The 20,128-nt window shown below is 61.2% G+C and overlaps 5 protein-coding genes across 10 annotated transcripts in view; 1 reads left to right on the plus strand and 4 right to left on the minus strand.

Annotated features, from left to right (window-relative positions):
* Positions 1–297: 297 nt before the first annotated feature.
* ZMYND10 (zinc finger MYND-type containing 10) lies at positions 298–9,027 on the minus strand. The gene is made up of 12 exons (NM_001397488.1): positions 8,770–9,027; positions 8,084–8,192; positions 6,971–7,087; positions 5,910–5,963; positions 5,667–5,819; positions 3,757–3,845; positions 3,359–3,459; positions 2,296–2,468; positions 1,971–2,096; positions 990–1,111; positions 742–867; positions 298–609 (listed from the first exon to the last, which is right to left on the minus strand). Exons 1-12 carry the CDS (start codon positions 8,859–8,861, stop codon positions 525–527), a joined length of 1,347 nt encoding a protein of 448 aa, NP_001384417.1. The 5' UTR covers positions 8,862–9,027; the 3' UTR covers positions 298–524.
* NPRL2 (NPR2-like, GATOR1 complex subunit) lies at positions 7,659–11,732 on the minus strand. Its single transcript, NM_001287196.3, has 12 exons — positions 11,633–11,732; positions 11,289–11,380; positions 11,045–11,213; positions 10,650–10,758; positions 10,300–10,436; positions 9,993–10,090; positions 9,880–9,916; positions 9,689–9,782; positions 9,495–9,612; positions 9,261–9,403; positions 9,034–9,120; positions 7,659–8,192 (listed from the first exon to the last, which is right to left on the minus strand). Exons 1-11 carry the CDS (start codon positions 11,702–11,704, stop codon positions 9,053–9,055), a joined length of 1,137 nt encoding a protein of 378 aa, NP_001274125.1. The 5' UTR covers positions 11,705–11,732; the 3' UTR covers positions 7,659–8,192; positions 9,034–9,052.
* On the plus strand, positions 11,507–13,293 carry CYB561D2 (cytochrome b561 family member D2). Of its 3 annotated transcripts, XM_015292796.4 has the most exons (3): positions 11,900–12,042; positions 12,121–12,158; positions 12,228–13,293. In XM_015292796.4, the coding sequence occupies exons 1-3, from the start codon at positions 11,916–11,918 to the stop codon at positions 12,729–12,731; spliced, it is 669 nt and encodes a 222-aa protein (XP_015148282.1). In that variant the 5' UTR covers positions 11,900–11,915; the 3' UTR covers positions 12,732–13,293. The 3 variants fall into 3 exon arrangements, with proteins under 3 accessions (XP_015148283.1, XP_015148282.1, XP_015148281.1); XM_015292797.3 differs by lacking the exon at positions 11,900–12,042 and adding an exon at positions 11,507–11,635 and having other exon boundaries at positions 12,121–13,293; XM_015292795.4 differs by having other exon boundaries at positions 12,121–13,293.
* Positions 13,294–13,534: 241 nt separating this feature from the next.
* TMEM115 (transmembrane protein 115) lies at positions 13,535–16,387 on the minus strand. Its single transcript, XM_003641970.6, has 2 exons — positions 15,324–16,387; positions 13,535–14,671 (listed from the first exon to the last, which is right to left on the minus strand). The coding sequence occupies exons 1-2, from the start codon at positions 16,175–16,177 to the stop codon at positions 14,473–14,475; spliced, it is 1,053 nt and encodes a 350-aa protein (XP_003642018.2). The 5' UTR covers positions 16,178–16,387; the 3' UTR covers positions 13,535–14,472.
* An 855-nt stretch (positions 16,388–17,242) lies between these two features.
* CACNA2D2 (calcium voltage-gated channel auxiliary subunit alpha2delta 2) overlaps positions 17,243–20,128 on the minus strand; it is a 128,941-nt gene continuing 126,055 nt past the window's right edge. For all 4 annotated transcript variants that reach the window (XM_040646449.2, XM_015292786.4, XM_015292787.4 and 1 more), the window contains 4 exons: positions 19,976–20,099; positions 19,774–19,883; positions 19,516–19,604; positions 17,243–19,167 (listed from right to left, as the gene is read on the minus strand). In XM_040646449.2, coding sequence (XP_040502383.1) covers positions 19,039–19,167; positions 19,516–19,604; positions 19,774–19,883; positions 19,976–20,099 — 452 coding nt within the window. In that variant the 3' untranslated portion in view covers positions 17,243–19,038. The remainder of the gene's footprint in view (positions 19,168–19,515; positions 19,605–19,773; positions 19,884–19,975; positions 20,100–20,128) is intronic.

Raw genomic sequence — 20,128 nt, forward strand, 5'->3', positions numbered from 1 at the left:
GCTCTGGACCCTACAGGCAGCAGCTGCCAAACCCCGAGGAGCACGCCTGCTCGCTCAGCTCCACGCTAACCACATCCTCTGCCTCCTGCCCTGCTGCTCTAACAGTGGGAGGCGGTGCTGTGCCCTTCTCGTCCCACTGCCTCGAGGAGCTTGATGTGAGTGAGCCCATACCTCGGTGACAGTAGGCTTGGCTATTTTGATCACTGTTTCCAACCTTTGGTAGCTCTTTTTCAAGTTTCCAGGCTTCCTGTTGTCGCACCGGGTAAAAAGCAACACACACAAACCTCTCCCTGGGTGTGAGGGAGGGGAGGAAGTGGTTTATTGTCTTCAAAGTGTTGACAAGAGGGGTAGCTGAGCCCCTGCGGGGTGCAATAGGAGCGGGGGTGTTGTGTGGTGGGGACAGGGAGGCTGAGCCCCATGAGGCTACCAGGGAGAAGGGCTGTGAGCCCGCCTGCGTGGTGCTATGGGGCTTTTCTCCAAGGAGAATCAGGCCTCGCCGTGCTGCAGGTCAGATCCTGCCCTGCTCACAGTGTGCCTGCAGTGCCCGGTGCCTGGGCCAGCAGGTTGCAGGCGGTGCGGTGCTTCTGCCAGTGCTGGACCTGGCATGCCCTGTGGGGGGAGCCGCAGCTCAGGGCTGTGCCCGCTTTGCAGAGCCCAGGGGTACGCGCTCCATCCCCGGGAGCACTCATCAAGCTGCTGTAAGGCTCAGAGAAGGGGCAGCAGGAGCTGCAGGTCCCTTACCGTGTGCAGTACCACTCATTCCTGCAGCGAGAGCACCGCTTGGCCGCCTCCACGCCGCACACCCGGCAGCGAGGTTTGTCGGGGGCGAGGGCCTCCAGCATGTCCAGGCTGTACATCTGCGCCCACCTGCAGAGGAACAGGAGGGGGGAGGCTGCTCACAAGGAAGAAGCAGCAAGCAGCACGCTGCCACAGCTCCAGCCCCTGCTCCCTGGGACCCTGGTGTCAATAGGCACAGAGCAGGGCCTCACCTGCGTGCCTGGAGCTTCAGCTCTTCCTCGGTGGGGCTGAAGGCGTGCTTCACCTGGTGCTTGGCTATGGCCTCCCACTTGCCCATGTTCTTCTTGAGGATATGGTCCCAGATGACGGGCACCTGGTGGGAGAGGCAGAGTGGGAGGTGGCAGCCGGAGCAGGCATGGACAGGAGGGCAGCTAGCCTGGGGCACCGGGAGCAGAGGCAGTGCAGGGTGTGCTTGTGGGTACACAGGGAACAGAGCCACTTGTCCAACAAGGCAGCAAGCGTTAGGTGAAATAGGCAAAACCCAGCTCCCAGGCAGAGCCCACCACCCCCACGCTGTGCCAACCAGGGCTGTGGCAGCAGCACGGACACAGTGCTCTGCAGCCATTCGTCTGAGCAGATTTTTCCACCCGTCACTTCCCCAGATACGAACAGCAAGGGAAGGGCTGGTTGCTGTGAAAGGGAAAGCGCCAGCCAAGAGCAGCGCGTGGAGAGGAGGATGCTGCTTCAAACAGCACTGATGGCCCCAGCCAAGCAAAAATAGCCAGGCCTGGAAGGGGAGGAGGCTGCTCTGAGAGAAGTCAAATGGAAAAAGAACTTTTCTCCGTTTGGCTCCGTGACAAGGAGTGAGTTCACTGCTTGCTGGGTAGAATGGAGCCTATGCGAGTGCCTCCAGCTGGCTCCCCCTGCCTGTCCTTGGCGCAGGCAGGAGCCACACAAGCCCAAAGGCAGAGATGCAGAGAAGGGTAGCAGCGTGGATGGGGACCCCAGCGTTGACACTGCCTGCCACTGCCCACTGACATGCCAGCAGTTGAGCTGGGGCAGCAATCTGCCCTCTCTTTGCACACAGTTTCCAGCAGTGAGGGTGTCACAGTGGAATGGGTGCTTGGCTGTTCTTCTGGGGCACAACTTCTGCAGGGCCGGACTTGGCTGAAGGAAAAAGTGACCAGGCTTAAAAGAGAACAGCAGGAGAGATGAAAGAAGTCACCACATGCCTGCTCCAGAACAAGATCCTTTTTTGGGGGAGCTGGCTCTGTCACTGCCAGGTGGCTCAGAAATCTCTGCATCTCCACCAGGTTGGGCAGCTGATCCAGGAGGACATCTGTCAGGAATGCACGGAGCTGCAGCCACGTGGGAAGAGCAAACAGAGAGAGGTCAGGACAAGGGACAAGAGCAGGGTTATGAGGCTGGAGGGCTCTGCGTGTGCACTGGGCAAGCAGCACAGCGTGCACAGGGACTGTGGGGCACTGGCAGAGCAACTCATGGGAGTCCCAAGCAGTGCACTGCTGCTCTCACACCACTATCCTCTAGGAAGCCTACCTTAAGGAGCTGGCTCTTGTTGAAGCCATCAAAGTGGTACTTGTGCTGGCATTCGGGGCTGAGCAGGAGGTTGAGGAGGGCAAGCCACACCTGCCCATCGAGTTTAGTCATCTTCAACTGGTCTTCAGGGGGCACCACGTGCCACGTGCCGTTCTCAAACTTCTTGAACTTGCCTGAGGGACAAAAGAACACAGGGCTCCAGGGAGAGACAGAGCTGCGCCAGGAAACAGGGCTCAGGGGTTGGGTGCTGCCCTTCATCTGCTTCCTCACTCAGACTCAGGCAAGCCCCTCTGTTTCTGCCTTCCCCAATGGCACAGCAGCTTTCTTGGTGCAGAGACAGTATTTTAGAGAGCACAAAAAGCATTAAGAACACATCTTAAAGTGATATGGTTGTGGCAGGAACTGAAAGATCCCTGTAATGTTACCCTCTGTACTTGGCCAAGACTGAAGAACAGTAGTAGGTGATGGGGGAACCCATGCCATAACAGCACAGCTGCTTCAGAGGCACGCTTGGAATGTCAGCACAGCCAGAACCCACTCTTCCTGAGGTACTTCTGCCAGTGAAAGCCAGAGGTAGCACAACTATAACAGAAGTGACAGAACAGGCTACTGTGCTGCTCCGGGGAGTGGAGGAAGACGTAGCCCTGCATCTGCACAGTCTGGAAATGCCTTTGCACTCTGGTTTCTTTCCAGTCCCTCCCTCAGGACCTTGGATCAAAGCTCCCTCTGACACTCTGAGCATGCATGCAGAGAGAAGGGATGCATTTCCTGGCCAGAGGAAGGAAAGCTCCCACATCCAGCTGGGCTCCTCAGCACGCATGGAGCCACGTGTTTCCCAACATCTCTTCCTCCCTTACCCGTACCATGAACCCCTGCTGAGATGCTTTCCCCTCATAGGGCTGCAGTGGACTGTGCTGTTTCCCACAGCACTGCTGCTCAGAGGGATGCAAGTGGGAAGGGGAGGATGCACCTGGCTGCAGAGGTGTGGGGCTGCCAGGGCTCCTGCAGAAGAGCTATCAGTGGGTGCAGCTCCCAGCAAGGCTGCACAGGGCACGATCCACACCTGCTTCACGGCAGCTCCACGGGCAGTGCTCCACCAGCTCGACAAGGAGGCAGGGCAGGTTGTGGGTGTTCAGCATCCGTGTCAGTGCACTGAGGGGCAAACTGGAGATTTAACAGAAAGGGTGAGATGGCACTCTCAGGCAAATACCAAACCAGATGCAAGCCCTCCCTGAGGCAACTGGGAGAGACAGGAGAAAAACAACGACAGTCAGAGCAGCTCCATTTCTCACTGAGTGCCACAGAGTAGGGTGGAGTGCTTCTGTGTTTGCCCTCTGGGACAGTGCCACTGCTGCTGCAGCCAGCTGCAGGAGGGATCCAGGAGCAGAGCTGGGCTGGGAATCCCCAGGAATCTCAAACAGAGCACTCGGGGCACATTTTCTGCCATGCCTGGGCACCTACCTGCCCACCTGGTCAGTGATGAATCGCAGCACGGACAGTGCTTTTAGGGAAATCTCAAACTCCATCACCTCTGCCTGCTTCTGCAGCTCCTGTGGAGGGGAGTAAGCAGAGTTGGGATTTGAGGTCCTGTTTCCCAAGAGCAACAAAGAGGCAGCTCGTTGGCTGCACATCAGCAACTACAGAGTGGGGAGGAAACCAAACCCCTGCAAAACAAACTCCAGGCCTCATCTGGACTGCAGCAGCACTGCCTGTTTGCCAGGGCAGGGACAGCAGTGCCTACAGCCTGCTCTAGTGCATCCCTCCTGCCCCTGTCCCTTACAGGCATCATCTCTGGCATTGCCTTGTGGCCCTGCAGATGGGTGAGGCTGTGCGAAGGGGGTATCTGTATGACAAATAGAAGGAGGAGAAACTTGGCCATGGCACAGTGGCAGTCCTTGACCTGCCTCTTTGGCTCTGCCTCTCCCCTCCAGCTCACAGCCAGCCAAAATCCCTCCCAGTGTTATGCCAGCCCCCAGCTAGGCCATCTGACCTCCAGGAAGCTGTGTGCACAGCTTCCACCCTCCACGCACCCTGTGTGAGGCCTGCTCCTTCTCTTCAGTCCTAGATGAGCTCATCAGCTCATGGCTTTGCATGCAGAGCTGACCTCAGCAGCTCCCATCTTAAGCCACCTGTGTTCTTCTAAAGTACCCATGCAACAATTTCCTTCTAAATTCCTGCAGTGAGACTTCTCCCAGCTTTCCCCATGCCAGTGCCCCATGTGGGAGTGCTCGTGAGGCTGCATGAAGGAGCCCTGCTTCTCTATGGCTCCTGCTGGTAGCTGGATCTCACCTCTGCCACTAACATAGGGACTGCCCACACTTTGGGATGCTCCAGGGTCAGCACAGCACACAGCCATAAAGGACAACAGGCTCTGCAGCGCAGGAGAGGGCAGAAGCTGCTTTTTAATATGGAGTCATTGTATGTTAAGTCAGGAGGGACTGGGATGAATCGGGGGAAGCCAGGCTCCTTGGGCAGCCAGTGCTTTTTAGAGTCCTACTAGCTTGAAAGGATCATTTTTCCCCAAGTCACCTCAAAGCACACACTGAAAGCACCCTGCCCCAAGCTGGGAAAACATTTCCTGGAAAAAAAAAATCCCCTATTGTGCTCGGGAACCCTACACTTCCTCCCCTTTTCTGGAAGAGGAACACGTGCTTGGGCAGCAAACCAAAGGATGGATGCAGGAGGCACTGCCAAGTATGCAGGCTACTGCTTTAAGTCCATTTCTCCAGACACTCCTCATGATCTGCAGAGTTTTGGGAGAATAATTTAGGTGCTGAGAAGCAAAATGAGCTGCCACAGCAGAAACGTGAGCACAGCTGCCCTGGTACACCTGAGCAGGAACAGCCTGGGCTCGCTGCAGACCACCGAGAGGAGGCATTGCTCAGAGGACAGAGGAAGTTGGCTGGAAATGCACTAAGGCAACTCGCAGTTGTATCATACATAGATAGATGCAGGGATCACTTTCATAGATAACCCTGGCTGGTTACAGTGGCAGCCTGAGCTCAGGTGGTTTCACAAGCTCCATGGAGATGTAATCACACCATTGCAGCAAATGGCCCAACTCCCTGCATTCATTCCTTAGCCTTATTATCAGCTCTCTAGGGTTCCCCCAGCTCCAAATCTGTCCTGCAGGGAACCTCAAGTTGGCACTGCAATGAGACAGGAAGGAAGAACAGATGCAGGGTGGAGGGAGCAGCAGGCAGCCTGCGTGAGCTGAGACGGAGCATTGCTAACACCAGGCTGCCATGAGAAGGGCAGGAGGTGCTTGTGCTGCAGCCAAGGTGTTCTCTATAAGACAGACCCTCTGTGCCTCTTCAGGCTGCCCACCGCCTCTGCCACGTGTCCCCAGCAAGCCACAGCACTTTCCTCACCTGCATGGACAAAAGACCGGCCAGCTCCTCAGGATGAAGCTCCTGCTGGGTCGCTGCCTGTCTGCTGGCACTTCGAGCCACAAGCAGGGTCAGTTTTCGGTGGCAGTAATCAATTAAATCCAGAATGCTGTCCTCTGCTGACTCACAGATCTCCTTTGCGACAACAAGAGGTTCAGAGATTCAGAGTCAGTCCCCCATAGCCTGCATGCCTTTATGCTAAAGAAAGCTGAACACGCTGCTTACCTTGTGATAAAACACTGTCTCCAGGAGGTTGATGATGGAGGCTTCGTGGTGCAGCTGAGGAGGGGAAAACAGCAGGAGGCAGCTGGCAGGTAGTGGGAATAGAGCATAGGGCTCTTTCCCTCAAAAGCTGCTGCTGTGGCCAACAGGCAGCACGGACAGCTTGTCCTGAGTCTGAGGACCTGCAAGGTTGCTCTGTGGCAGTGCTGCAGATGAACACCTGTCAAGGGAAAACACCTCCTTTCCCCTGCAAGATGTTGCTCTGGACTAAAAATTGGCTAAAACTCCTGAGCTTTGGGGTGGATTTGTCTTAGCCCCAGTACAGCATCCCTCCAGAGAGAAGCAAAGTTCCTGAATCATTCTCCTGACAGGAATGGCCCAAGGGGATGCTGCTCTCAGTAAGAAAAAAGCTATTTACTCTTTTTAGCTTGGAGGCATTTAAGTTGTGGTTAGAAACACTAGAGAAAAACAGTGCTTGAAGAGGGGCAAATACCCCCGAGGCATTGCTGCTTGGGAACAGGGATGGGAACTTCAAACTTCAGTGCTCCCTAAAAAGGCCTGGTGCCTCTCCAGGAAGGGTGGTGTGAGATTAGGCAGATCCAGGGCACTTCTCATCTGGTTTTCCAGGCACTGAGGAGCAGCTCCTGGTTGCAGGAAAGGCAAGGACATAACAGGGTCTGTCAAAATCCCCAAGGCTGTGTTCGACTTCAGCAGACAAAGCACAACCCTGCAGGGAAGTTATCCAAGAGGTGCAGAACCTGTTGTCCACAGCAGCTTCTCAGCCTGCTGAGAGGTAAAAACACAGCTCTGACAACTTCAGTGCAAATCATATTTTGAAAGGTAGTGGTGTCTGCTCGATTTCCAGCCAATGAACTGATTCTGCAGTTTACTCAGCTCTCCCACAGGTTTCTGAGAAACACTGGTGAATGGCTGAGGCCATCAGGTGGCGGAGCACCAGCTGAGTGCTCTGCCACCAGCCCTCCCTGCTTGCCTGGGTGCTTTGGTGGCCCCAGGACTGCCCCATTGCATGCCCAGCTCCTGTCCCCACTGCACCCTCCACTCACCACCACGTAGATGGGGAAAGTGCTGCTTGGGTGGAAATCCTCCAGCCGGCACAGCACGGGAAAGACCTTGTGCTTCCAGACCTCTGCTGAGATCAGCTCTCCGATGAGAATGGGAATCTGGACAGGAGCACAGCCTTTCAGACCCACATGAGGCAGAGGGGCAGGCTGGTGCCCAACACCCCATGGCTGTTTTATTCCTGAGGCACATGGCACAGGACCAATTTGCTTTCTTATATGACCAGTTTTTGAGCCTTCTCTTCACAGCAGATGTTGTGTGCCCAGCAAGTGAAGAGCAACACATCTCCACTGCAGTGCCCAAGCAGGAAAGCTGTGACAGCAAAGGGCTCGGGCAAATCTGTTATTTCCCAATACAACAATCACATCTGAACAGCAGTTTTATCGCCTGTGTTCAACCACACGAATTTTGGAGTTGACCTCAGGACAAAGGCATCAGAAATTAACAGCTTTTTACTGAGTCTCTGGCCTCAGAGAACAGAGGAGGGCAGGGAGCGATGCTAGGGTTATGAAGGGGAAGACACACCCAAGGACCAGCCAGAGCCAGGGCCCCACGCAGCCCAGGCCATGCTGGGGCTGAGCCCTCCCAGGTATGGGACAGACAACTATAACCAGAAGGGCCATGGCAAACATTGTCCACGGAGGAACCAGAGACCAACAGGCAGGAATACCACAGCTTGGCTTTTAATGTTTTTTGAAAAGCAACAATGGCAAGCCATCAGTCTCACATCTTCGCCAGCAGATTCTTCGCCATTGACAGTTTGTTCCAAAACCAGATGCAGCTGGAGGCTGAGAGGCCTGGCCCCCTGCTGCACCCACCCGCTACCTGCAGTACACCCCAACTCTCCCGACTGCACAGTTCATGGCTTTGTCACAAAGAAGAAACCCAGTGAGAAGTATCAGGACCACAATGTTTGCGAGGGGCAAATCATGGCCACCTGCACTGCTCACGTGGGAGAAGCTCATCTGCAGCCCGGCTCAAGAGGAATCAGGGTGCCCACCGGCACATTTCCCCCTGAGCAGGACCAGGCTGAGAGACGAGGCTGAGCAGCAGGGCCTGCTCAGGGCTTGGCAGAGTCAGCCGCCCCCTGTGCTCACCTTGGCGTGGCTGATGAGCAGCTCGATGAGGAGCTGCTCCTGGCCGGCAGAGGCACTCAGGATGGCGTGCATGTTCAGCTTCTCCACACACTCATGCTGCCGGAGCCACCTGCAGGACAGCCAGGTCACTCCGAGGGCCCCTGCTCACGCTGAAGTCCCACACAGACCCTCAGGGAGCCACAAAACGCCCCCCCCCCCCCCCCCCCCCCCAAACATGAGGAAAAACCTCATATTTACTCCTTCAATCCACATGGCCCTCTGGGTCTGCCACTCCCCTTTTACCCCATCCAGGCCTTGTGGAGACTCCCAAATCCACCTCCCATCATTGGAGATGCCTCAAACGTACAGCTCCTCACCCTCTACGCCCCCCAGAGTCCCTCCTTACCACCCTTCATACCTTCTGGGTCCCCCCACGAGCTGAAGCCCCTCACCACCACCCCCCAGGCCCTCTGGGGACCCCCAAACCCACAACCCCCTGTGAGGGGATCCTCAGATATACCCCTCCCTCCCCTGTGACCCTCTGTCGTCCGTCCCCCCCCCCCATCTCGGGCCCCCTCCTCACCCCAGATCCCCTGGGGAACTCCCGCCATCGCCTCAGGGGGGGACATCTCGAATTGATACCCCCGCACCCCTCTCCCCTTCCAGGCCCCGTGTGGCCTCCCCGGAGCCGGGCCCGCTCCCCGCACCCCTTCCCGCCGGCGTCCCGCAGCTCGGTGCCACGCAACGCCCGCACCAGCGCCTCGGCCTCGGCGGGCGATAGCGGCTCCGCAGCGGCCATGGCGTCGGCGACGTTGCTATGGCCACGGCGGCGCGGCCGGCGGGAGGGGCCACCACCGCTCGCTTTGCGGTGCGGAAGAGCCTCTGGCGCCCCCTGGCGGCGCGGAGGAGTGCCAGCAGGCTGCGGTACGCATGGGGGCAGACGGGGGCACGCGGGGACGCGCGGCGCGCACCCCAGCCGGGCCGGCTCCGTCACTTCCAGCACACGATGATATTGGGGTCGTTCTCCAGGCGCTCATCCAGCTCCTTGTAACTCATGCCTACGGTGAAAAGGGGGCGGTCGTTGCTGGGGGCTGCATGCCCCCCACCCTCCTAACACCTCCCTAAGCTTCTCTGCTCCCGTGTGCTGCTATCCCCGGGGTTAGGAGCTCGCAGAGGGCAGGCAGGGTAGCTCACCCACCTGTCTTGCAGCAGATCTCATCGTAGCTGTGGCACCCCGTGTAGAGCCGGGCCGGGTGGCTACGCTCGTCCCGCGCCACCTTCACCGGGTACTTCTGCAGCCGCCGGATGAGCCCCTTCATCAGCCCGAACTGTATGAGCCTCCTGGGGGTGAGTGTGACACTGAGCCCTCAGGCAGCCCCCCGCTCCCCTGCCTCAGCAACCCCCGTCTGCCCCCACCACCCAGGGCTCGCACCTCTCATCCACGCGCTGCAGCTGCAGGGTGTAGCGGGAGATGAGGTCCCGCACCGTGGTGCCGGGGCTGAGGCCGCAGTACAGCTGGAAGACGTCACGGAGGCTGGCTCTCTTGTGCCCTGTGGGGACGTGCTGCTGTCAGCCCCCGTGGGCAGGTTCCCAAGTGTTGGGAGCTTAGCATAGCTGCAGGCGCACCTGGCTTGGTGACATAGGACAGGCACTCCTCCTGGAGGCACTTGTCATCCACCACGTCCTGGACCTTTGGTGTGGTGCAGTACACGTTGGAGTACTGAGGAGCAAGTGACAAGCTGCTTGGCTTCACCGTGGCTCTGGGGGTAGATTGGTGCCCCCAGCACAGCCTCCCCACAGCACGGCCGCCAGCTCACCTGGAGTATGGAGACGAGTGTGACGACCCCATAGTACCTGCAGGGCAAAAGGAAAGGTGAGAGGAGCAGAGGTCCCTGCCTCGGGCAGCCCCCACCACCCTGACTGCACTCACAGGAGGTTCTGCACAGCGATGCGCACCAAGTTCAGCTCCACGTCTGCTTCAGCAGAAATCTTCTGAACGTGCCGAAACCCATCGATGTACGGCAGGATCTGGGAGGGGGAGGCAGGAGGTAGCGGGGAGTGAGACAGCAAGATAATGAGCCACCCATGGCAGCAGCCTGCTGCCTGTGAAACCCCACTGCGTGCCGGGCGAATGGGTCACGTGCAGCCCCAGCACAAAGTGGGGAGCACTGAACGATGCTGGGGACCACGTGAAGCTCTGGGGCAGCTCCCATCCCAAGCACCCTCTCCGCACAGACCTGCTGCGTGGTGAGGTCCCACTGGGAGTTGAAAAAGTCATCCTTGTTCTGGGTGAAGACGGGCACGTCGTACTCCTGCACGATCTGGGGGTCTGGCCGCTGCTCAATCACCTTCAGGTGGATGGTGTTTGACTCATCTGGAGGGAAGATGAGCTTCAGCTCCCACAGACACCTCTGGAGCTTGCCATCAGTAGCTCCAGAACATCTTGAAGCCACAAGAAGGGAGGAGTTGGTGGCCAAAACTCCATCCCTTTGAGCCAGGCTGGCTCAGGCAGGCTCCGGCTGTGAGGATGAAGCGTCAGGGGCAGCGGCCCCCCAGCCCCGCTCTGCCCTTGCTGCTCAGTACCCACCTATGGGCAGGGTGCACTTTCCTTTGGCGTTCAGCTCCTCCAGCAGGATGGTCATAATAGGCACCAGCTTCTGTTTACTCTCTTTATTAGAGATGAAACCACTTTCCAGCTAAAGAAGGGAGAAAACTGAGCCAGCTCCTCCTGGAGGGAGGAGCAAGAAGGAAAAAAAAAAGAGTAGTTCAGCTTTCAGAGACCTTCACGACCACCTCCTCCAAGCGTCTGACCCCTTCAGGGATACCCACGAGCTAAAGCACGTTACTGAGGGCATTGGCCAAATGCCTCTTGAACACGGACAGGCCGTGGGGCACCAACCACCCCCCTGGGAAGCCTGGTGCAGTAAGGCAGCTTTCCCTACCGCCCAGCCTGAGCCTCCCCGCTCAGCACAGCCGCCGCACCTCCAGCGTGGTGAGGTACCCCGCCAGCTTCTTGACGATGGGCTCCAGCGCGCAGGCCTTGGCTCGCGCGTCGCAGACGAAGCCGAGGTTGAAGAGCAGGGCGTTGCGGCTGTACTTCTTGTGCTCGATGCACACCGGGCAGCCGATCAGCTTCTTCTCCATGGCGGTGCTGCGGGAGGACAGGAGCCCGTGCCCAGCGCTGGGGCCGCAGGTGGGTACCCGCTTCCCACACGGCGGCACTCACACAGTGATGAGCTTGTTCTGCAGCTCGGGCTTGGTGATCACATACACCTGCACGGTGTCGAACAGCTCCCGCGAGATGAAGTCCTCGGGCACCTGCGGGAGGGGCGGGCTGCGGGAGGCACAACGGGCCCGGCACCACTGCCCGCCCGGGACCTCCGCTGCCCCGGGACCGCTTCTGCCCCGGTACCACCGCCCCCCGGCACCAGTTTCCCCGGCGCTGTTTCTGCGCGGCACCCGAGCCCGTCCAGCAGCAGTCACGCACCCATCGCCGCCCCCCGCGTACCGTTCCCAGTCCCCATCGTTCCCCCCAGCCGGCAGCCGCCCTCAGGCCGCGGCCCCCCGCACCTGGTAGGTGATTTTGGGCCCGAGCGTGGGGTGGAACTCGCTGAAAAACACGCACTCGATGCGGCCCCCCATGGCGGCCCCGCTGCGGCAGCCGGCCGGGCGCAGCGCGCACGCTCCCCGCCTCCACCCCTCCCCTCCGGGGGCGGGCCCTGCCCTTGAGCGACACCCCCATCGTCCACTCAGCGAACGCGAGGCGCGGCGGGGGCGGGCCCGGCGGAGCCGAGCGGCGGCCCTCTCGTCCAATCGCCGCGCGCGCCTTGCCCTCCCGTCTCCCGGCGCCAGCATGGCGCTGACGGCCGAAAGCGAGTCGCGGCTCTTCCGCTCGCTGCGCGCCGCCGCCGGCGCGGCCGCGCACGCCGCGGCGCTGGGGCTGCCCGCCGGGGTGGCCGTGCTGGCGCGGCCCGGCTCCAGTGAGTGCGGGGCGGCGGGGGCGGGCGGGCTGGCGGGCGGCGGCGGCGGGGCCGCGCTGACGGGCTCTTCCCTTGCAGGCCTGTTCTCCTGGCACCCGCTGCTGATGGCGCTGGCGGTGAGTCCCGGGCCGCGGGGCGGGGGTCGGGCCCCGGAGGCTCCGCCGACCCCCCCGCTCCGCCCGCAGGTGTCGCTGCTGATGACCGAGGCGCTGCTCGCGTTCTCCCCGGAGGCCTCGCCGCTGCGCGGGCTGTCCCGCAAGGCCAAGGCGCGGGCGCACTGGGTGCTGCAGGCGCTGGCGGTGCTGTGCGCGGCGCTGGGGCTCGGGCTGGTGGCGTACAACAAGCACCTGCACGGCACCGGGCACCTGCGCACCTGGCACGGCCGCATCGGGCTGCTGACCGTGCTGTACTTCGCCGTACAGAGCCTCGGAGGGCTGCCGCTGCTCTACCCGAAGCTGGCGGGCAGCTGGCCGCCGGGCAAGCTGCGGCTGTACCACGCCACGGCCGGGCTGGTGGGGTACCTGCTGGGCTGCGCCAGCCTGACGCTGGGCATGTGCTCGCTTTGGTTCACCACCGCCGCCCGGGGGGCTGCCTGGTACCTGGCCGTGCTGTGCCCCGTGCTCACCAGCCTGGTGGTGATGAACCAGGTGAGCAACGCCTACCTGTACCGCAAGCGGAGCCAGCACTGAGCGCGCCGCCCTGGATGCTCCGCAGCTCCTTCATCCTGGACGGACCGCAGTGGCTGCGGGGACACATCGCAGCTCCGGTGACACCACCAGTCCCCAGCACAGGGAGCGGGAGGGCCGGGGACTCCCGCTCCGTCCCCCTTCCTCTCCATCCACGCACAAATCCCCGCGCCACGGGGGTAACGGTGGCAAGGTTACGGCCTGTTGGGCACCAGGGGGTGTTTTGCAGCCTGCAGGGGCCCGGTTCATCCCTCTGAGGAGTGCAGAGAACGGTACGAGCACAGGAGAAACCTCAGCAGACGCCTGCGTGGGTGCCCATCCTCAGCAGAGTGGAGGGAGCAGGCTTCCTGGAGCAGTGACCCTGGAAGGAACCGCAGCTCCTCTCCTCCCACAGCAGCCGCCTCTCCATCCCCAGTGGAGCGGGGCCCGATGGACCGCGCTGCGGCGGCCCCAGGGCTGCTCCCTGTCGTGCTCTTGGCAGGGCCACAGAGCTGGGAGCAGCACCCAAGCTGGGAAAGTCCTCTGTATCCAGAGCTTTTATTCAATAAAGATTCAGGCAGCTACAGTGCAGCACAGCCTCCTTACTGCCCTGGGGGCTTTTGGCCCCACTTGTCCAAGGGGACACCTTGGAGCCATAGAGAAGTGGCTGAAAATAGCACTGACAAATAGCAGGTGCTTGGTTCAGTCCCTTGGCCCCCATGAGCCTGCGCAGCGCCCCGGCACTGAGCAGCCCCCGGTTTGGGGATAAAATCCCCCCCAGCGTGCAGTTCCATACCCCCCATGCGGTGCAGGGACTTGACAAGCGCTCTTTTAAAGAACTGTTTATTGATACCGAAATGTCTGTGTTTTTCCTAGTTGACAAAAACCTTCCCGTGTGGTCCTTTAAAAAAATAAATTCATAACACCACCGTGGGCTGCATCCCAGAGCCCAGGGTGAGGAGCTCCGGGAGCAGCCTCTCCCTCGCAAGGACAGCCCAGCCACACAGAGGGAGCAGAAAGGGGAGGGGATCCAGTTTCTACCCGCAGGAGAGAAACCTGGTGCCAGGGGAAGCAGCGAGTGCCCCGCTGTAGAAATTAATTCCAGCTTCTAGGATAATCTGACAAACGGATTAGTCGTGCAGCAGCCAAGGGCACTGGCTCCTCGTGGGGAGTCACTGCAGCAGGAGAGGGAAGAGGAGAGAACCAACAGAACGAAGCCATGGGAGTCAGGACTGATCCCTGCTCTGCATGCTTGTGGCAGAGCAAAAAAAACAGGCACAGGCCCTGTGTGGGAGCTCTGTCCACCTCCTAAAGGGTGGAGGGAGGGTGGAAACAGGCAGGGGATTTGGAAGAGAGACCCACGAGCCTTCCCGTTCCCTAGATGAAGAACAAAACTTAATCAAGAAAGGAGAAAATTAAGTTCTGAGTGCAGAGGAGAAGCGAGAGAGCATGGTGCTGCTTGCTGACTTCACTCCCAGGGCGTCGTGAGATTCCTTCGTGGCCGAGCGCAGAGGCCTCAGGGAATGGAGCTGGGCCGTATGGATCGGTTCCAGGACTCCCTCTGGAACAAAGCCCCCAGCACAGGCATCCACCTCCTCGTGAGGAGCCCCAGCCACACCGGCAGGCAGCGAGAAGCAGAGCCCCGTGGCTCTGAGGTAGCCCCTGCCCCTGGGTCAGCAGCGTCCCCGCAGGCAGTGTCCCGTGTGGGCACCTGCAGCTCTCCCACAGAGCCAGGGTGGGGAGAACGGGGCAGTGCAGCTGCAGCTCACGGCTGGGACGGGGCATCCTCAAAGGTGATCAGGCTGCTCTCGTGGCCAGCTGCCTTCCCAGCCACACTGGCCTCAGGGAGCAGTGGGCCTTCGCTCTTCACCACCACCTCCTCCTCCTCGTCCTCCATGCTGGGCCAGGCTGTCTGGTCTTCCACGCGCTTCAGCCGCTCATTCAGCGCCTTCAGGGCCAGCTGCCTGCAGAGCAAAGGTGGGTGAAGGTTGGTGTGAGGGGACCGTGAGATGCGTTACCCGCTCTGCCCTGCTCCTCTTGCCCCACATGCAGCTGGAACCAGCCCTGCTGCTGCAGCGGGGTTGTCGTGTCCAGCACCGAGCATCCCTACCATGCCCATGCTGCTCGAGCAGGAGCGGTACTGAAGACAGTGAAGCCAAACAGAGCCACCTCTGCTCTGAAATGCACACTTCCCTTCCCATGTGATGTGCATTTGCCTGCTGTTGGCTCACATGGGGCCACTCTAGGAACTGCACAGGAACAGCGAGCCGGTGCCTTGCCCTATGACCGAAGCGCGGCTGCACATGCAGGAGGGCTGGGTCACGGTGCTGACTGCCTCTCGCTGTGCCAGGTGACGGCACAGCCACAGGAACCGTGTCTCCAGCTCCCTGACCCCTTCCCAGGCCTCCCCCTCATCCCCAGTACTTTGGCTCTGCCTTGGAAAGCCAGGGTGGTGTCCTCCCGCCCCAGCAGCACTGCCACCGCTTCACCGGCGAGCGGGCAGCGGCCAGCTGGCGAACCCACAGAGAGGGCCCCCTTCAGCGCCCTGAGCCTTCACCTCCCCAAATCAAGAGGCCCACCGGCCAACACGTGCCAACAGAGCGGGGTGAGCGGTACCTTCTCCTCTCGGCGTCCTGCGGGTCTGTTCCCGGGAGGCTGATGGTGATGGAGGACGGGGCGCCCACATCGTAGCGCTTCACCGTCTTCCGGCAGAGCCGCACCTTCACCAGAAGCGTGTGCACCAGGTTGGCCGCCAGCCCCACAGCGGGCTGCAGGATCTCGGGGAAGAACGTGGCAAAGGCGAAGTGGTCGGACATGTCTCCGCGGCCCCTACTGTGCCGCTGGTAGAAGCGGAGATAGACCCAGCTGGAGAGCAGCCCGAAGCCGTAGGAGGCCAGCGCGGGGCTCTCGATGAGGGTGGCGAGCCGCAGCGCGGCCAGCAGCAGGAGCAGCAGCACGGGCACGGCCTTCATCCGCACCTGGGGCACCCTCAGCACGGTGCTGTCGCCCATGGTCTGCTTGAGGGCCACCAGCACGCCGGCCAGGAAGCCGAGCCCGCCGTGGATGTGCACGTCGAACAGGTAGGCCACGTGGAAGGTGGCGGCGTAGGTGAGGAAGTAGGCGGCGGCCCCCAGCAGCCCCACCGACGCGTTGACGACGGCGAAGAAGACGAGCAGCTCCAGGGCCCCCCAGCGCGGCTCCAGCAGCCGCCCGGCCGCCGCCACCGTGCCCAGGCTGAGCGCCACGCCGGCCGCCCGCCGCTCCACCAGCCCGTGCGTCAGCAGCGTCCACAGCCAGCAGCGGGGCAGGAACAGGAAGCCGGGCGTCACCGCCAGCCCGTAGGCCGTGTCCAGCGCGAAGGACAGCGCGTAGAGCAGCAGCACGGCGCCGCTCACCGCCTTCACCACCACGCTGGTGCCGCCCAGCGCCGCCACGCAGTGCTGCCGGGCCACCGGCAGGTACCGCCGCATCTTCGGGCCCGGCCCGCCGCGGGGAGGAGGCCGACGGGGCCCCGAGCTCCGGGCCTACCCCCGGAGGGGCGGCGCCGGGCCCCCTCGCGGCTCCCCCGCCGGACCCTGCCCCCGCCCGCGCTCGCCGGGCCCCGACCCCGACGCCGCACGTCCCCCCTCGGGCCGCGCCGCTAGGCCAGGCCGGGCGCGGACAAACAGCGCCGCGCGCATGCGCCGCGCGGGGCGGGGCCTGCGCACGAGCGGCGTGGACGGAGCAGAGGGGCGGGGCCTGGGATGGGGGCGGGGCCAAGGAGGGCGGTGGGCGGGGCGTGGGGAGGGAGGCGTAACCCCGCCCGCGCGGCGCCCGCTGTGAGCGGGGACACGTGGGGAGCGTAGGCACGGGCACGTGGACAGCGGCGTGGGAGTCGCAGACGCGAGGGACACTGACACGGCGAGGACACGGAAGTGGGAGGCACAGGCACTGGGGGCACGGATATAGGGGGCCAAATGTGGGGACCACGGACGTGGGGCGCAGATACAGGGGACGTGGAGGGGCACGGATACAGGGGATGTGGACACGAGGGGACAGACACAGGAGACACAGACACGGGGGGACACGGACAGGCAGGACACAGTCACGCAGACATCGGGATGCTGACAAGGAGAGGACATGGGCACTGAGGGCAGGGATGCTGTGGGACAGGGGTTGGGGATGCGGGGTTGGTGGTGCAGGGGGCAGATTTGGAGGGACACAGACAGGGGACGTGGGTGTGAGGGCACAGCGTGGCACTCAGTGAGCACACAGGGGATGCAGACACAGGGGGATTATGGGGGCACGTGGGCATGCGGCAGTCACAGGGCACTCGGGGACATGGACATGGAGACAAGTTCAGCAGGGGACACAGGGGATGAGGGGACATGGGGACAGGGCAGCCTGGGGCTGGGGGCATGGGCTGCATGAGCCCACCCATGTCTTGCCTGTGTCCCCTGGCACAGCCCGGCCAGAGGGAAAAGGCCAACGTCCTCCCCCCCTCCCCCCCCCCCATCCCCCCATCACCCCCTGGGAAATGATGCAGCCACCACCTGTGAAGTGAAAATATGAACATTATTTAATAACTGAGTCTCTGTAATAAACCATTTGAAAATATTTTACAAGGAGTCACACGCACAATATCTTACAAATTGTCGTTTTGTTGGGTTCTGAAGTTTTCCAACTCTTCTGTACAAAAAGAAAGAAAAGAAAAGAAGAAAAAAAAAGAACAAATTCAAAATAAATTAAATTAAACCAATTAAAAACCCAAAGCCTTTGAATGAGCAGAGAGAAGCTTTCGGGGTGGGGAAGGGGCGGACGCGGCGCCGGTGGGACAGGGGGCCGGGGCCGCGCCGTCCCTTCCCTCTCTTGGTTTTAACTTAAAATAGACTATATATGTATATATTTATAGTTCTGTATAGTGGCGGTTTCTCGCGGAGCACCTAACTAGACTACAGCAGTACACACACTCCTGGTAACACAGAGCCATCTGTTCAAACACGGTTCCCAGAGACAGTAACCAAACACACACTGACTGAGAAAGCTACAAGCAGAATGACCATTAAGTAACCCCAGCGCTTATCAGCGCCTCCCCAGCCCCCCCGGCTGGCCCCGCGCCCGCTGCTGTGCCCCCAAACGCCGGTGGGGCCGGGGCTGGGGGCAGCCAGCGGGGAGCTGCCAGCACCTGGCACTTGGCACGGCCCTGCTGGGGACACAGGGCTGGGGACAGGCGGCACGTCCCATCCGGAGACACACGGCGTGTCCCGATAGGGGACGGGCGGCGTGTCCTGTCTGGGGACATATGGCACATCCCGTGTGGGGACAAGTGGCACGTCCCCTCCAGAGACACGCTGTGCATCCTGTTTGGGGGCACAGTGCATCCCATCTGAGGACACGTGGCATTTCCCATATGGGGACACTCAGTGCTTCCCATATGGGGGCACTCAGTACTTCCCATATGGGGACACACAGTGCATCCCATCTGAGGACACCTGGCATTTCCCATATGGGAACACTCAGTGCTTCCCATCTGGGGACACGTGGTGCATCCCATTTGGGGACACACGTCCTGCCCTGTCCCGCTGGCTGGCACGCGGTTTCTTTTGCAGGGCAGGACAGAGGGGCCAAGCAGAGCTGGGGCAGGCGGATGGGAAAGGTTTCACAGTGATCTGCAGAACGGAAAAGAAAAAAAAAAAATACAATTTTTGTCTTTTTTTTTTTTTTTTTCTCTCCTTTTCACCCCAATATCTGTGCCCGAGACACATGAATGAGAGCGGATGAGCTGAGGGTGGGGACCATGGGCTTGGTCCGGTCCCGGTGAAGGTGACGCCTGGCTCCCCGCACTGAGCCCCGCGCCGCAGGGACGCTGCCTCTGCTGTCCTCCTGCACCCCGGGGGCGGCATCCCCATAAGCACACCGAGCAGGACAGGCAGGACAACTCCTCTTCCCTTTTTGTTTTTTGTTTGTTTTTTTTTTTGTGTGTAATTATTTCCCCTTTTATCCCACGTGTCTTTGTCACCGACGACACGCACCGTCGTTCTCCAGGCTGAACTAGATGTAGAAAGATCTGGTTTAAAATCTTGAGGCTAAAAAAATAGGTGAAGGGGGATGGGGGGGGGGCTGCAGCGGTGGGGGGCAGCCAGAGGGGGCTTTCGGAGTCCAAGCGGCCGGGGGGGGCCGGACGCCGTCCCGGCTGGGGGGCCCCTGCCCACACCCCAGCTCTTCTTTGGATGCGGCCGTGGGGAGCGCGGCCCCGAGGCCGGGGGGCAGTGGGGGGGTTGCTCCCATCCCACCGGGCCTTGGAAACAGATGGAGATGGAGGCTGAGAGAACAGGAGGGCGGCGGGCGTGGGTTAAAGGCAGGCGGCCGGGGGCAGCGGGTGCCGGCTGGTGCTGGCGTAGAGGAGCAGCAACTGCAGGGAGAGCAGGACCCCGAGGGAGGGGGTGAAGGACGCCCCTCGGCCGCAGTCTGAGGTATCTTCCTGGGGGGGCAAAGGGAGAGCAGACATGGGGCACTCAAAGAGCCAACACCACACCGCAGGGGGATACGGTGTGAGCCGCCCCTGGTACCCCCCCGTAACGGCGCTCCCCTGGGCCCCAAATGGTGATGCCCCAAATGGTGATGCCCCCTCCCTCAGGCACCCTACGGCTCCGGATTCCCCCAGGGGGAAATCTCGTGGCTCTGATCTCCCCCAGAGAGTCCCCCCAAAGCTCTGTCCCCACCCTTCCCAGGAGGGCACCCCAAGGCTCTGCTGCGCTCCAGGGGGATCCTCCCGCTCTCATCCCGTTCACTCCCCCCCGGCTCAGTGGCCCCTCAGCCCCTCACGTACTGTTGCATTGTAGTCGAAGCAGATGTGGGGGCCTTTCCGGTAGCGGGGCCTGTCCACCAGCTCACACTGGTTCGGGTCTCTCGGGGGAGCTTCGCGGGTCAAGGAAACGATGGGGACCAGTGTGGCAGGGGAACACGGCGCACCTCAAGGTCCTCACGGTGCCCCACGGCCACGAGGCGGCACCCCCTGCCCTGCCCTCCCCCTGCCCCCTTGTCCCTGTGCCACCTGCAGGGACGGCACCGTGCCACCAAAGGATACCCCTGACCTCGGCCTGCAGCAGCTTGACGGACTCGCACTGGCTGCACAGGGGCTTGTCAGCCACCACGAAGAGCAGGTTGGTGTTGGCCAGCCTCTGCGCATGGAACAGCCTGGAGGACGCACGGGTGGCGTTGGCCTTGTGTCACCATCCCCCCCCCAAAGCCCAACGGGGACACCGCCGGGATGCAGGGGACAGACCCACCTCGAGCAGTTCCCGCAGTCGATGATGGCGTTGTAAGTGGCGTTGACGGTGCTGAAGTAGTACTGCGTCTGCTTCATGATGCAGCTCGTCTCCCTCGCCTCCATGCCGTCTGCCATGACGTCCTCTGCACCGACACAGTGCCCCGTGGCCGTG

The sequence above is a fragment of the Gallus gallus genome, chromosome 12, assembly GCF_016699485.2.
Source record: "Gallus gallus isolate bGalGal1 chromosome 12, bGalGal1.mat.broiler.GRCg7b, whole genome shotgun sequence".
NCBI classification, from domain to species: Eukaryota; Metazoa; Chordata; class Aves; order Galliformes; family Phasianidae; genus Gallus; species Gallus gallus.